General features: G+C 39.6%; 1 protein-coding gene across 3 annotated transcripts; it reads right to left on the reverse strand.

The window, feature by feature from the left end:
- Positions 1 to 373: 373 nt before the first annotated feature.
- On the reverse strand, positions 374 to 12923 carry LDAF1 (lipid droplet assembly factor 1). Of its 3 annotated transcripts, none has more exons than XM_067550985.1 (5): positions 12760 to 12923; positions 10260 to 10400; positions 5088 to 5256; positions 3866 to 4004; positions 374 to 1343 (listed from the first exon to the last, which is right to left on the reverse strand). In XM_067550985.1, exons 2-5 carry the CDS (start codon positions 10329 to 10331, stop codon positions 1247 to 1249), a joined length of 477 nt encoding a protein of 158 aa, XP_067407086.1. In that variant the 5' UTR covers positions 10332 to 10400; positions 12760 to 12923; the 3' UTR covers positions 374 to 1246. The 3 variants fall into 3 exon arrangements, with proteins under 3 accessions (XP_067407086.1, XP_067407085.1, XP_067407084.1); XM_067550984.1 differs by having other exon boundaries at positions 10260 to 10462; positions 12760 to 12922; XM_067550983.1 differs by lacking the exons at positions 10260 to 10400; positions 12760 to 12923 and adding an exon at positions 6255 to 6462.
- Positions 12924 to 16094: the final 3171 nt, after the last annotated feature.

Genomic DNA, 16094 nt, shown 5'->3' on the forward strand with positions numbered 1-16094 from the left:
AAGTTAGTCACACAGCAGGTTTGTACAGGATAGAGGTAAATTTGGGTCTTCACTAAATGGCATATTCCTCATGAGGGACAAGTTAAGATTGCAGGGATGCAACATTATACTAGTTGAGGACCAAGAATGCTGCTTCCCATTTAAAGACAAAGAGGGCTGAACCTCACCCAGTAAATGCCAAACTGGCCACAGCTTGTGGCTGTGAAATTTATTTAACAATAACTCACAAGGTGACATGTTTGGATTAATACAAAATGAAAAGAGAGCTTGTAAAAACTGAAATCTAGTTCTAAGTAATCTTCACATGGTTAAGTCTTGAAAACTTGTTTTTGTTAGTTTAGCAAGGATAAACAGAACAACACCAAAAAGACAATCCAGATAAACAAAAAGCACTTTATTAAACGAAATATTTTTGAGATACACAAGCTTATCATGTAAGCAAAAAAGTTTCGTATCTGCCAAAAAAAATTCACTGAAGTTGTATATTCAAAGAGTGAAAATTTGTAAACAAAATAGACTTTTTAAAACACACAAACACATAAGGCAAAACACCACTAAGCCCCTAACCTGCATCTCTTGTGGAACAGAAGTTATTTAGAAGGGATACCTTCCTCATTCTCCTTATCAGAACATGCAAGAGTTTAGATTATTAAATATTATACACAGAAAAACTTCCTTTACTTTGCTTTTCGAACAACGTATATATTTAACATGATGCAGACTTAGAATTTTGCCACAGATATTTTGATAACCACTGTTAAGGCTTAAAAATGTTTTTCCAACATTTAAAAAAATGCTGCTTTGTGTTGACGTGCTTTGCCATTTCCCAGGTGTAAAAACATCCATTTGCTGCAGTCATGTTAAAGATTGTTCCACTCTAATTCCCCTTCTAAGATTAGAATTCTAACACTAAAAGTTATAATCTCAAACATACAGTTCCTCCTTGCACAAAACTGCCCCAATTTTATTGGGAATTATCACTTTTATAGCAAAAGAATTGGACCCTGTAGTGTATTTGCAAGATTTCTCACCATGCCATGTACACTTAGTATGACAGTGCATTGCCTACAGGTTAAGATATTGTTACTATGCATTTTACAGTAATAACCAGAAGAGGCATATTGATTCTCAATTTCCATAAACAGTGCACAAAGTTTGAGTATTTGACAGGTAAACACAAAGTTACAATTTAGAACAGTACAAGTAAGTGCGTATCAGGGAAGACAGGAAGTTGGGAAAGTCCTGTTCATTCACCCTTCATGTTCTTGTTAGAAGGGTCCGAGACAGGAGGACTACTCGGTAGCAAACTGCTTCCATTAGCTGCTTGCTTCTTTACCAGGCTGCTGTATAATGGGAGAGAAGAATGGTCAGATTTACTAGCTTTTACTTTCATGGGAGATTCTTTGTGTTGGACAAGACCTCAACGAAGTTGAGCAGCATGCTTGTTGAAATGCTAGATAATAGGTTTGTCTAGAGCAACTATTATTGAATTATCTGGGTGCTGTGCTCCCAGCAATCATCTCAAAGGATCCAGAGATCCATGTATGGGGATGGGCTTGATGTACATTGCCCATTTACCCTCAAAGCTCTGCAGTGAATATGATGATTTTTTAACTTGGACTGTATAATGTGGAACATCCCTCGTATAGAGGAAGGAGGGGAAATTTTTGGGATCATCAGGTAATAAATATAAAAGATATGGCAGAATGATTCCACTGAAGCCAGGCTGTCTGAGAACTGGAGGAGTGGCAGGGAACTTTGGAGCCAGTGCAGAGACAGGGCTTCTGCCTGATGATCTGATGTTTTGGCAAATACCCTAAAATCCACAGGTGATTCTGTTTGTCCTTATGGAAGGGACACTGTTACTTTTGCATGGCAATCTGAGGAAAATCCTCTGAGGGAATCCTCAGTTTTCCCCCCTACAGGTCTGCCTTCTGTTGGATAGGTGATTTGGACCCTAGAAAGTAGTACTACATGGATAGAGCTAGTCCTTAGTAGTAACAGAAGCAGGCTATAGGTGGCAGTCCACGGTAATCCTCTTTAGTTCCTCTTACACTCTCTCAATCTATATGCCTGCAGAAATTAAATTTGTTAGTCTTTAAAGTGCTACAGGACTCTCGTTGTTTTTATGTCTACACTGGTACTTCTGTCAGTTAGGGATGTGGAAAAAAACCACACCCCTGACTGACATAAGTTTTTTATTGACCGAAATTTTAATTACAGAAGCGGTAGTATGGAAAATGCTATGTTGGTGGGAGACTTTTTCCCACTGACATAGCTACTACCGCTCATTGGGGATGGTTTATGCCAGTGGGAAAGAGCTGTCTCCCCTCGGGAGTGCAGCTACAGCTGTGCCATTGTAAGGTCTCTAGTATAGACATAGCCTTAGACAAAATGCACATATAACAATGTGACTTAGGCCCCCTTTTACAATACAAAGATTACAATACATTCAAATCTGTTGGCCCATTTATAATACAATTGTCCCTGATCCAAATAAAATATGCTTCCAATCTGTAATATAGACAGGATCTTAACTGTGTTCCACAGAGTGGCCGAGGCTTTAGTTTAGTTATGGAACACAGTCAAGATTCCATCTACACTACAAAACAGAACAGTGTTGTAACCAGGTGTCCTGACTTAGTTGCATTTGTAGAGTAGAGGATCTCCAAGACTTCTTGCATCTTAACCCTGGTCTACATTGCAGAATTACTTTGATATAACTACATCGCTCAGGGGTGTGAATAATTCACACCTGAGCAATGTAGTTTATATTGATCTAAGCACTGGTGTAGACAGTGCTATGTTGGCAGGGAAGCTTCTCCCGTCAATATAGCTCCCGCCTCTCATGGAGATGGATTAACTAAGACAACAGGAGAAGCTCTCTCCCATTGGCTTAGCACATCTTCATTAAAGTGCTGCAGTTGCACCGATGCAGCGTTTTAAGTGTAGACCTGCCCTTAGCAAAAGATTGTAGTATAGTTAAAAAGAACACTGTCAGGTCAAATCTGCCCAAAGTATAAGTTACAGGTTTTATAAAACAAGACTATACAAAACATAACAGTAACAGAAGTATTTCCACAATTATTAAAAGGTTTTCTTGTTTTTAAAATAGATATTTCTTTGCAGTGGGTGTACAAAAGCATTGCATAATTGTGGTAACGGAGGAGAACCAGAAAGCAAAGTTAACTAGAAACTGGCTATAAAAGTAAAATTTTCTTCTTCCAAGTCAAGAAGTGTGAGAAGTAAACACACATCGTGCACAGGTAAAAGGAAATTCAATTGTTAAAATTCTTTCAATTTAGTAAACTAAAGAATTACTCAGTTACATAATGATCAAGAATACCACAGGAATCAAATGACTGAAACCCCAACCATGACTCAAGTTCTACAAGAACCTCATTTAATAAAGGGGAAGGAAAAGATGAAAAGCATGAACCGTCAGTATTCTTAAAGACATTCCCAGACCGTGTTTCTTTACAGTGCTTTAATCCTTTCTATTTGACCCTTTCAACACCTTAATATTTAAAGAAGCCACATAAACCTATTAGTTTATTTGTGTTTTGAAAACGAATAATTTTATCTGTTTGACATGAGGCTACATCAATATATGCAATAATACAAAGAACTTCTGATAATTTCTTTCTCCTCTTCCGTAAATAATTCCTACTAAAATATACATTTACATTAGTGGTTGGATAGTTATCTACTACATATTAATGGTCAGAGTAACATGCCACACTAAATACGAAGGATGAGTATGTTATTACCTTAAACAAGTTAACCACTATTTTAATACAAGGTAACCAGTGAAGAGCCACAGCTAGTTTGACATTACAGAACAGATCAATATGTTAATACTTACTTTGGAGTATGCCAGTAGTTGACCAGAGCTGAAAGGGCTATGTAGCAAATACTCAGTACTCCAGACACTGCCAATGAAAGGATGCCCAGGCCGCAGAGCACACAAAGAAGGGCTATGCCACCTACTGATATTACAACACCTAATAAGAGAGAATTAGTTTATTATTTGCATAAATACTTATACAAGTACACACACTAGTCCAGGAGATCTACTGCCATCCCAAATTCAAACTATCAATGAATACGGTGTAGCACAAACAACTAGCTGATCTGTTCACAGTGTAGTAGTTGGGGGCCTGATAGTTCCCATCCACAGGAAATTCCATGGGGTGGGCTAAAGGGGAGAAAATTTCTGAGGGTCTCCTTGCAGAGTTTTCCCCTGATGATTCTCATGGGGTTCTGACCTCCCTGTGGAACAGGCTGTGGGGCTAGCCTCCAAATCTCACTTATCTCCTTTGCTCTGTGCAGATCTCAAAGGATTGCAGGAGGCTAGGATCTTCTGCATAGCTTTGTGGCACCCGAGTAACTCTGGCTATGCAGAATAACTCCATTGGAGCTGCACTACCATGGCCTCCCCTAACTGCTTTCCTTAAAGGGGGTTCCCCCACCATGGAAAGATAATACATCATCATTCTGCTCTGTGCTCCACAGGGTTTCTGAAGCAAACAATGTGCATCCCACCCCAAGTCAGACTCTGGTCTGTCCCTACTCCTGTCCCAAGTGGATCCCCTGGCTCACAGGGAGCTTTGGAGAGGAATTATTAGGTCCCAAGTTTATTTGGTAGTGGACAGGATATCTGGAGGCATCCTTCCTTGAGAAAAGAAGTTGTAATACATAACATTTGTTACAGTCCAGAAGAAAAAACAAAACAATTAGCTCTGCTAAATTTGCTCTTGCTAAATCCCTTTGAAGGCCAGAGATGAAAGTTATCCATGGCAATGGTAAATGGATTAACAATGTCCAGAGCTGGGATTATCTGCACTCAAGACAGGGAAATCCTTTCTCTCTTTTTAATTAGAATACTATTCTGGAATTAAAAGACTGTTGCTGGTAGTGAAAGCAGAGAAATGCACAAAAAAGTCATTACAATTTATGTGCACCAAGAACTCCTTCTGCAGATGAGAGATAAAGGATTTTCCTCTCTCTTAAGTAAAAAACTTTGTCATAAAAGTTACTGATCTTTGTAATAAGGAAAAAAAGAAATAAATAGATAAATAAAATACCTTCCATGACTATAACCCCCATACAGGCCACTACGGCTGTTGCAACCACAAATATCAGAAAGAATGCAACAGGAATAGCAGATACTGCAATAAACACCAACAGGGACAGGGCGACAAAAGGATGATCATCTAAGTATTGGCCAACTCGAGAGTTCATAAAAGCAACAACCTGTAAATGAGTGAAAGAAGAAAAGTAGAATTAGATCAGATTTTAATTTTAATTTTTTTTTAAAGTTTGTATTACCTCAGAAAGAGGTCAAAATCATTTTAATGACATTTTGGATACAAATATTTAATAATTCATCAGTTTATATACTTAATGTCAGAGGCAATAGTCATTCTGTTTCACAAGCATGAGCATCCGTCTGTCTAGGTATTTCTAGTCTCTGAATGCTTCAAAAATTTTTTAGTGAACAATAGATCAAAGTCTCAACACATGTGAAAGCAAAGGTGATCACAATGGATTTAGCAAGGCAGATTATGTATTTTAGTATCTTTAAATACAGGAGCTGAAACTTGACTGAAGCGAAAACAAGGAAGAAAGATCAGTAGAAAGTGAAGATTCCTCAGCAATATCTTAAAATTTACAAGGGGAATCTGTTAATTGTGATACTGATAAACTTCAACGCTTGCAAAATAAAACAAAGTATCAAAAGCCAAAATGGTAAATAAAACATGCAGGTCCGTAGTAGAACTCAACTGATTTCAGTGGCATTATACCAGCAACAATTTTTGTCCAATGAGCTATATTTGTTTAAAAATCTGAAAATCCTGTAAGCAGGACAAGTATCTAGATGACGTTTTTTCAAAGCTTCTAAATTAAGGGGCCTAAACGTTCTGTTCAAGGACCCTGCCTCACCTATAAACTTGCAAGGTATGACTGCAAGGTCATCTACACTAGAAAGCTGTACTACTTTAATTATACTAGTACAATTAAAAAGGTATAACCCTCTTAATGTGGACTCTGTTATATCAGAATAAAGGTACTTTATACTAGTATGGGTTTTCTCATATGGGAGAGGGAATAACTATACCAGATAAGTCACTTTTATATCGGTATAACTGTGTCCACACTAGGTGTTTATTAATGATATGATATCGGTTTAAAAAAACCAAACACGTCCTTATGAAAATAGTTATACCAGTAAAACTTTAAAGTGGCTCTACCTCTTTCCTCATGGCTGAAGATGTGGGAGGAGAGAACTCCCTGTAGCCAGATGGCATGAAAGGGAGATGGCAGCCCTGTTTCATCTGGAAAAGAGAGTGCATGGATATGCACTAATAAGTGTTTTTATAGCCCTGCCTGTGCCCATAAAGGTTACTGACATTTGAACCTTGCACAATTGCCCCCTACAAATAATTAAGCCTTATAAAGATGTATTGATTTTTAGCATGTTTTACTCCTCCAACATAGTAAAAATCAATGGAAAAAATACTGCTGGTGAATCATATCAAAATATATCAGCTGCCCAAAATTGACCAGGGCCCAATCCTGCTCTCCTGGAAACCAATAAAAATTTTGCACTGAATTCCAGGAGCCCAAAATTAGTCCCTCTCCGTTAAGTCATGGGGCAATGCATACGCAATACCTGTGAGAGGTCTATGCAGAAGTTAAATATAAAATAAAGGTGGTATCTAAAATTATTGTTTACACAAATATGAATCATGTATTTCCTACTATGATACAACTTTTATCTACCAGCAGCTGGGAGAAGATCATAAGAACAGCCATACTGGGTCAGGCCAATGATCCATCTAGCCCAGTATCCTGTTGTCCAGCAGTGGCCAGGTGCTTCAGAAGGAATGAATAAAACAGGTAATAATCAAGTGATCCATTCTGTAGGCAATTCCCAGCCTCTGGCAAACAGCAATCCCTGCCTGTCCTGGCTAATAGCCATTGATTGACCTATCCTCCATGAATTTATCTAGTTCTTTTTTTAACCCCACTATAATTTGGGCTTCACAACATCCTCTGGCAAGGAGTTCCACAGGCTGACTGAGTAGTGTGTGAAGAAATACTTTCTTTTGTTTGTTTTTAAACCTACTGTCTATTAATTTCATTTGGTGACCCCTAGTTTTTGTGTTATGAGGAGTAAATAACATTTCCTTATTTACTTTCTCCACACCAGTCATGATTTTATAGACCTCTATCATATCCCCCATTCCCCTTAGTTGTCTCTTATCCAAGCTGAAAGGTCTGTTTTATTAATCTCTCATTATGGAAGCTTTTCCATACCTCTAAATCATTTTAGTTGCCCTTTTCTGTACCTTTTCCAATTCCAATATCTTTTTTGAGATGGGGTGAATAGATCTGCACGCAATATTCAAGATGTGGGTGTACCATGGATTTATAAAGAGGCAATACGATATTTTCTGTCTTATTAACTATCCCTTTCCTAATAAATCCCAACACTATTAACTTTTTTGACTGCCACTGCATATTGAGTGGAAATTTTCAGAGAACTATCCACAATGACTCCAAGATCTCTTTCTTGAGTGGTAACAGCTAATATAGACCCCATCATTTTGTATGTATAGTTGGGATTATGTTTTTCAATGCGTATTACTTTGCATTTATCAACACTGAATTTCATCTGCCATTTTGTTGCCCTCACACAATTTTCTGAGATCCCTTTGTAACTCTTTGCAGTCTGCTCTGAACTTAACTATCTTGAGTAATTTTGTATCATCTGCAAATTTTGCCACCTCATTGTTTACTCCTTTTTCCAGATAATTTATGAATATATTGAACAGCACTGGTTCCAATACAGACCCCTGGGGAACACCACTATTTACCTCTCTCCATTCTGAAAACTGACCATTTATTTCTACCCTTTGTTTCCTATCTTTTAACCAGTTACTGATCCAAGAGAGGCTCTTCCCTCTTATCCCATGACCTCTTACTTTGCTTAAGAGCCTTTGGTGAGGGACCTGTCAAAGGCTTTCTGGAAATCTCAGTACATTATATCCTCTGGATCACCCTTGTCCACATGCTTGTTGACCCCCTCAGAGAATTGGTAAGGCATTATTTCCCTTCACAAAAACCATGTTGATTCTTCCCCAACAAATCATATTCAGCTATAGGTGTGATAATTATATTTTTTACTATAGTTTCAACCAATCTGCCTGGTACTGAGGTTAGGCTTACCGGCCTGTAATTGCCAGGATTGCCTCTAGAGCCCTTTTTTAAAAACTGGCATCACATTAGCTATCCTCCAGTCATCATCTGGTTCAGAAGCTGATTTAAATGATAGGTTATATACCACAGTTAGTAGTTCTGCAATTTCACATTTGAGTTCCTTTAGAACTCTTCGGTGGATACCATCTGGTCTTCGTGACTTATTACTATTTAATTTATCAATTTGTTCCAAAACCTTCTCTAATGTGACCTCAATCTGGGACAGTTACTCAGATTTGTCACGTAAAACGAAAGGCTCAAGTTTGGGAATCTCCCTCACATCCTCAGACAGGAAGACCAATGCAAAGAATTCATTTAGTTTCTCCGCAATAGCTTTATCTTTCTTTAACATCTTGATCATCCAGTGGCCCCACTGGTTGTTTAGCAGGCTTCCTGATGTACTTAAAAATTTTTTTGCTGTTACTTTTTGAGTCTTTGTTGTTTAGCCATGGTGGTACTCTTTTGGTCCCCTTACGGTTTTTTAATTTGGGGTATACATTTAAAATAAGCCTCTATTATGGTGTCTTTTAAAATTTCTATGCAGCTTGCAGGGATTTCACTTTTGGCACTGTACCTTTTTAATTTCTGTTTAACTAACTTCCTCATTTTTGTAAAGTTCCCTTTTCTGAAATTAAATGCTACTGTGGTGGGATGCTTTGGTGTATCTCTTCCTCCACCATGATGTTAAATTTTTATTATGTTATGGTCACTATTACAAGCAGTTCAGTTATATTTAACTCTTGGACAGGAGATCCTGTGCTCCACTTAGGACTAAATCAAGAATTACCTCTTCTCTTGTAGGTTCCAGGACTAGCTGCTCCCAGAAGCAGATATTTAAGGTGTCAAGAAACTTTATCTCAGCATCCCATCCTGAGGTGACATGTACCCAGTCAATATAGAGATAGTTGAAATCCCGCATTATTATTTAGTTTTTTATTTTTATAGCCTCTCTAATCTCCCTGCGCATTTTCATAGTCACTATTACCCTCCTGGTCAGGTGGTCAGTAGTATGTCTCTACTGCTATATTCTTATTATTCAAGCATGGAATTACTATCCATAGAGATTCTATGGCACAGTTTATTTCATTTTAAGATTTTTATTTCATTTGACTCTGCCTTCTTTCACATATAGTGCCACTCCCACACCAGTACGACGTATTCTGTTCTTCCGATATATTTTGTACCCTGGTATTACTGTGTCCCATGGATTATCCTCATTCCACTAAGTTTCTGTGATGTCTATTATATCAATATCCTCATTTAATACCAGGCCCTCAAGTTCACCCATTTTAATATTTAGACATCTAGCATTTGTATATAAACACTTTTAAAAATTGACACTTTTTAGCTGTCTGCTATTATGTAATGTAATTGAATGGGAGTCTTTTTCATTTGACTGTTTCTCATCAAACCCTACCCATATTTTATCCTCTCCTCCTTACTAAGATATAGAGAATCTCCATTAATAGATCCTCCCCTAAGGAATCTCTCTGTCCAAACCATGCTCGTCCACATCTGTTGGCTTTCTACCTAAAGATCAATTTCTTTAAGTACAACATCAATTTTATATGCTGTGTTTTGTTGTGAACGCACCAAAGAGGTTAAAGCATAGGACTAAGAATAAGAAAATTTGGGTTCCAAATCACTTAATTTATGTTCCAGTTTCCTTGTCTGTAGAATGGGGATAATACTTGCCACCTACTTTACTTTACTGAGGTGTTGTGAGCCTTACTATTTGTGAGGCATTCAGGTGCTACAGTAGTGAGTACCACAGAAATGCCCTTAATTTTTTTTTTAAAGTGGCTTGTACCTTTTGAGCTCCTTTATTAAAAGAATGATTCATTTTCTCTATGGAAATACAATATTGATTTTATAATTCAATTTCATTATCATATGACCATAAAATACAATTGGGCATGATGTTCCAGCAATTGTGAAAGGAGAAACAGTGTATAAACATGCTCTGTAAAATTATAAAATAATCCGTAACTCACATTAGAATTGCTGTGGATGGTTTGCATCATGGAGTGCCATTGTTTCTGTAGTTCTTGCATTTCTTTTGACATATTGGAGCCTTTAGTGTTGATCTTGAATTCTCTTCTGGACAATGAATGCTTTTTTAGCTATCCAATCCACTTTAAAGTTAAGATAAAATTACTAACAGGATTGGGCATGATTACATGAAAATTTCTCTTGTCTGAAACAGGAGAGTGAGATTTTTAGTTAATTACAGATTTTAATGTTACATGTAAAACATATAACATTTAATGTAGCAGCCTCAATTCCTGACAGCTCTCCTAAGACAACCCCAAATCCAGAAAGATTAGTTCTCTTTGCTCATCTCACAAATATAAAATCTCTGACCTTCTTAATTCATTATAGCATTAATCCTGTACTTAACAGTAATAATGTACCCAAATATCCAATAGGAACTCAATTCTATCTGTTTAGATATTTATACCACATTCATTTCTGCCTGAACAGTCAATTGAAGGTTACATTAATGAGGATATATGCATCTGGATATCACCACATATCTACAGCTAAAACCAAACATAATTCAACCTTATAAATCAACGTATAGAGCAGAAGAAAGCTGCTTTCAAACAGTTTGAACATACATTATATGCTCCTGAAACTAAAAGGGGCAGCATCAACTTAAAATTACTTATCTGAAAGTTTAACCTACTATTGCTGCAAAGAACACTATAATTGAAAGATTAGAAAACATTTTGCCATTGGTTTTCTGAAAGTTTGCCTTGCAATTTTACATCACTTTGATTATAAACAATTTCACCATAGTCAGTTTCCTTTTGTTTGTATAGGCCTTTCACACAGCAACAAGGAAAAAAAATTTAATTGGAAGATGTAAAATTTGGCAGAGGGACTCAGGGTTAGGTGTAGTACATGAAACTACTTTTAACTGAGTAAATTTCAAGCTCACTGTATCTCCCTGCAGTTTCACTTTGTTTAAATTACACAACTAGCACTCCTCCAGGTGAGGTTTCAAATGGGTTTCCCAGTTGATTCAATTTAAAATAAAGACAATCTTCCAAAATCATGTTTCCTTTTTAATTTAAAATTGAAGTATAATATTATTTTTACTGACAAACCATGAGGTCAAAAATATTCCAATACAGAATCAGGGGAGATGCAGTTAAGTGGGAAGTTATTCAATACTCAGTAGAAGTGTGGATCTAAATTCTATTATCATGGTTGTTAATTGTAAGAGGGGAGATCTACCAGGTATTAGTACCACCTACAAACCCTGACAAATAATTCTTACTAAGTATTGTCTGAGAGTCTCAAGAGACTTGTTTTATCTAGAATGAAACTAATGAGCTGTACTTTAAACGAAGTATAGTAGTTGTGAGAGGCTCCAAGATGCTTGTATTGACATGGTCTGTAGGAGGTGATTAGTCTATTTCAGCATTTAAGTTAAATTATGTCTACATTACTGGGTTTATAGCAGCATAGCTATGGCTCCGTAACTAAAGCAGACTAACACCATAGTGAAGACAAGGGTTCTTCTGTCATTGTAGGACCACCACCTCCTTAAGGCCTAGTCTACACTTAAAATTTACTGTATCAGTACAGCTGTGCTGCTGTAAAACTGCTTGTGTAGCTGTGCTGTGTGGACAGGAGAGAGTTCTCCCACTGACATCATAAAACCACTTAAACCAGCAGTGGCAAAACTTTTTTCACAGCCCTAAGTGACAAACGTTTTGCTGGCATAAATGCTAGTGTAGACAAGGTAACAGCAGCTATGTCTAAGGAAGCATTCTTTGAGTGACCTAGTTTGGAGTGACCTAACAGTGGGGGTTAGGTCAGCACAGTCCATAGGAAGGGTTTGGATGGCATGGCTGCGGCATGCGGGGATGGATTTTTCACCCCCCTAAATGCCTTGGCTGTACTGCCCTAAAGTTTAAGTGTAGATTCATCTTAGTGGGCAATGGGGGGGCTGGGTCCTAGGGGATCACACAGATGGTGGGAGGGGGAGAAGAGACTGGCAGTCACCCCCTGCCCTAAACAGAAAGGAGGCCAAACTGGGGCCTGGGTACTCTGGCGCTGTGGTGGGCGGGTGCCTTGCCGGCCCATAGGGGGAGAAGGACTCTGGGCACAAAACCCAGACGCCCACCCCCCGCCTCCCTTTTAAGCCCGCCGAGGAGGGGCGCTGGGAGTGCAGGGGCGGGAGAGTTCCCCGGAGCTTGGCTCAGAGAAACGGGAGCTGGGCTGGGCTGGGCTGGGCCCGGAGATGGGCGGGGAGGGGGCTCCTCACCGTGGGACAAGCCTCTTCCTGGGGACCGGCGGAGCGGCCTCTGGCAGGCAGCCCGGGCACAAAAGCCGGCCCTGTACCGCAGCGGCTCTGCCCCCTCCGCCCCCCGCCACGGCCGCACCTCCCGCCTGATGTGAGGGGCCGGGCGGACTCCCGCCTCCGGGCGAGGAGACTCCACGCGAAGCCCCCAGCCGGAGGCGCTGATCCCCACCCCCTACCTCCGAGTCCGACTCCCCCATTGCAGCCATGGGCAGCCGCCTCCGCGCGGCTCGCGATCGGCCTGGCTGGCGGATGCGACGTCTGACTCCCGGACGGTCTCGCCCGGGCCTGCAGGCAGCTGTCGGCTGGGCTGGGCTGGCCGGGCTGCTGCTGTCACCGCCTCCCCCTGCTGGGCTGAGAGGGGGAGCTGCTCGCTGCTCTCATGTGCTACCACTACAAACCTCTCCCGGGACACATGGCTCCTGCCAACGCTGAAAGCTAAAAATAGGGACCGGGTTGGGGGGACGGGACGGGACGGGACAGGACAGGACCTGAGGAGATACTGTGGGTGCTGGTCTAGCAGGCCCGCCACATACGAGGCACTTACATGGGCTTGGCATGTTCACATACGTGGCACTGGTGTGTCTCCACTGTATGGGAAGGGGTCTGCACACGGCTGGGATCAGAGAGGGTGGAAGTGGGCGGGAAGCCAAATCGGATACGCCTACAACTCAAACGTCTTGCTAAACCCAAGCCAGTGCCATGTATGGAAACATCAAGCCCATGACAGTGTCCCAAGTGGAGCACACACGTGTCATGTATGACAACATATCAAGTCCTTTCCAGTGTTACCCATAGAGACACCCTGTTGCAGCATGTGTGGGCACATCAGTGTCACGCGTGTGAACATATCAGCCCCTGTAAATGTCTTGTATCAGTACAGTGTCTCCTGTTCTGTCCCCCCTAAATGTCCCTATTTTTAGCTTTCACGTTTTGGCAGGAGTCATATGCCTTTATGAAAGATTTTTTAGCTCATGACAGCAGCTCTGATCCCTCCAATCAACCAGAAGTGCTCCTTGTTATTTTATTTTGTGTAAACTACTGCATTTGTAAAGTGCCCTGCTCACCCTATCCAGCCACATTATGTTTTGACTGTTGGCATACTGCAAAATTGCTCCAGTCCATTATGCCCTCTGCACAGATTTCCAAATGAAACTTAAATTTTGCAGTGTGCCAACAGCCAAAGATAATGTGGCAGCAAGTGGGAAAGAGGGCAAGTTGATAGGAGATGAGACTTGGTTTGCAGAGAATTGAGGAAAGATCCCTATAATGTGGGTTACAGCTTCACTTCTGAAATAAAGGAAACTCTGGGTTGCAGGGTAGCAGCCTGCTACATGATGACAGAAAGCACATGCCTTAACAGAGGTGTATAATATTGCCAAAACATCCTGTCAGATCCTTTTTAAAAAAAAATCAAATGATTGTCTTAAAAAGCGTGAGGTTTTTGTTTTTTTTTAAAACTGGGATTTGTTTTATTTGCTTTTTGGTTTGTGAGCCTTTCAGGTACACTCTGGTTATATTTTCAAACTTTTTTCTGAAAAAATTAGGATGTAAAGTTACTGAAAAAAATAAATAAAAGTTGAACTTCTCATGTAATCTCTTTACTCCAGGAACTGGGGCTTTAAAAAGAACACCAAACATTGGGAGACTTCTGATGAAATTGTGCAAGTTGGCAAAACAAGATGTAGAGTCAGAAGAATTTTGGTTAGGGAGTTGGTGTAATATTGTAATGAATGGGCTAGCATAAAGATGGATCATTGCCTACTACTGGATGCTCTTTGAACTGCTGAGCTATGTATCCTAGTCCTGCAACTTCTAGAGCTACAAAAGGAACTGAAGGTTTTCCCAGTGCTGCTGTGAATGTCTGAGTGGTTTAGTATGAAGCATTACAGATTCATTACCCTAGTAATGCAGGATCTGAAATGCAGTGAACCCCAGATTTTGCTTTATTGGTTCCTTTTGCTGTATAGAAGTTTTAATGCTGATAAGTATGTTAAAAAACTTTCTGTGTAGTACTTTTTAGTCACTGTTTTTGATTGGCACCACCCATGAGTCTGTTACAAAACTGAATATAAATAGTTTCTTCTTTTTTTTAATTGTCAATGAAAATAGAATCTTTTTTTTCTTTGAATTTAAATAACCTTCCATAGTGTTTGTAACCAAAACATCTCAGAGCTGTGTTATGGCATGGGAACCTGACAGTAAGTGATTGGTCAGTTTCATTCTTGTGAGCAATCTAGTTTAATTGTCCCAGTTAAGTGAAATGCAAAAAGTAAATAACAGCCTAGCTTGTGAAAAGTAAATTAATTTTTTAAAATTCTTTCCATTTTGCACCCTGATCCTGCAAGGAGCTTCACAGAAAATTGGGGCTTTAGTAATCATAGGTGGTGTTAGTAACACAGGTTAAATTTTTTTAAAAAGATATATGCCTTTATTCTGTCCTTTTAACATGCACTCTATATTGGGGGAGGGGAAGAATCAAGTTCCCTTGCATACTCTGTGTAAATACTGCAACAGTCTTGTTAAAGTAAAATGAAGCTTTATCTATGAGCTTCTTTAACAGACTCAATGGGCCAAGAGGACCCTGTGTCCTTGAGGGAATCTATTGACTTCAGTGGGACTCTACAGGTGTAAGGATATGTCCATTTATGCAACTGTCCATTTATGCAACTGAAGGAAGGGGGACTAAATCAGCTCAAAATTAGTTCCACTGCTTATATTGGGCTCTGGACTGAAAGAAATACTCAAAAACAGGAGAGAGAAAGGTAAGAGTGTTTTGCTAAGACTACTAAAAATGTTCTTATCTGACATTATTAAAGGGTATGTAGTATAGTTGTAGCCATGTTGATCCCAGGATATTAGAGAGACAAGATGGGGAAAGTCGTATCTTTTATTGAACCAGATTCTGTTGGTGAGAGAGACAAGCTTTGGAGCTTACACAGAGCTCTTAAGGTCTGGGAAGTACTCAGTGTCACAGCTAAATACAAGGTGGAACAGATTGTTTAGCATAAGTAGTTAACACATATTTCAAAGGATCATTCAGGGTGAAGTGGCCCATTAACATCTTTCCAGTCATTGGGGGGGGGGGGGGGGGGCGGGTGAGGTGGAGGAGTTAGTGTGTTGTAGATAGTTGTAATTAGCCATAAATCCAGTGTCTCTATTTAATTCATGATATTTAGTGTCTAATGAATTCAATAGTTATGAATTTAAATTCCTGGACTCGTCTTTTGAAGGTGTTGTGCAGATTTCCTTTGAGGATGAAGACAGAGAGGTCAGATATAGAGGGGCTGCTTTGTGAAAAATGTTCACCCACAAGTGATGTTGTGTTTTTGTCTTTTATCATTTTCAGAAGACCTATTGGGAGGTCTGTGTCTGCTCCAGAGCCCTCTTGAGGGGGCTGGGAGAGGTAATAGGTAGTGGCCACCCTGGTGCCTCTGAATAACTTAGAGAGAAAGGAGAGTCAGGATACCAGGCTTCTGTCTCTGAAGATGATGAAAAGTAAGTGGATTGGGAA

Source organism: Emydura macquarii, unplaced genomic scaffold (assembly GCF_026122565.2).
Source record: "Emydura macquarii macquarii isolate MOO-44397 ecotype Brisbane River unplaced genomic scaffold, CSIRO-AGI_Emac_v2 contig_1348, whole genome shotgun sequence".
Classification (NCBI taxonomy): Eukaryota; Metazoa; Chordata; order Testudines; family Chelidae; genus Emydura; species Emydura macquarii.

Excerpts from the sequence above, each read along its gene's own strand:
- LDAF1 (XM_067550983.1), bottom strand. The coding sequence starts at position 6,356 with ATGCACTCTCTTTTCCAGATGAAACAGGGCTGCCATCTCCCTTTCATG. Across the intron at positions 5,257-6,254 it reads CTTCAGCCATGAGGAAAGAG|GTTGTTGCTTTTATGAACTC; the intron begins GTAGAGCCACTT and ends ACTCATTTACAG. Across the intron at positions 4,005-5,087 it reads GGGGGTTATAGTCATGGAAG|GTGTTGTAATATCAGTAGGT; the intron begins GTATTTTATTTA and ends CTCTCTTATTAG.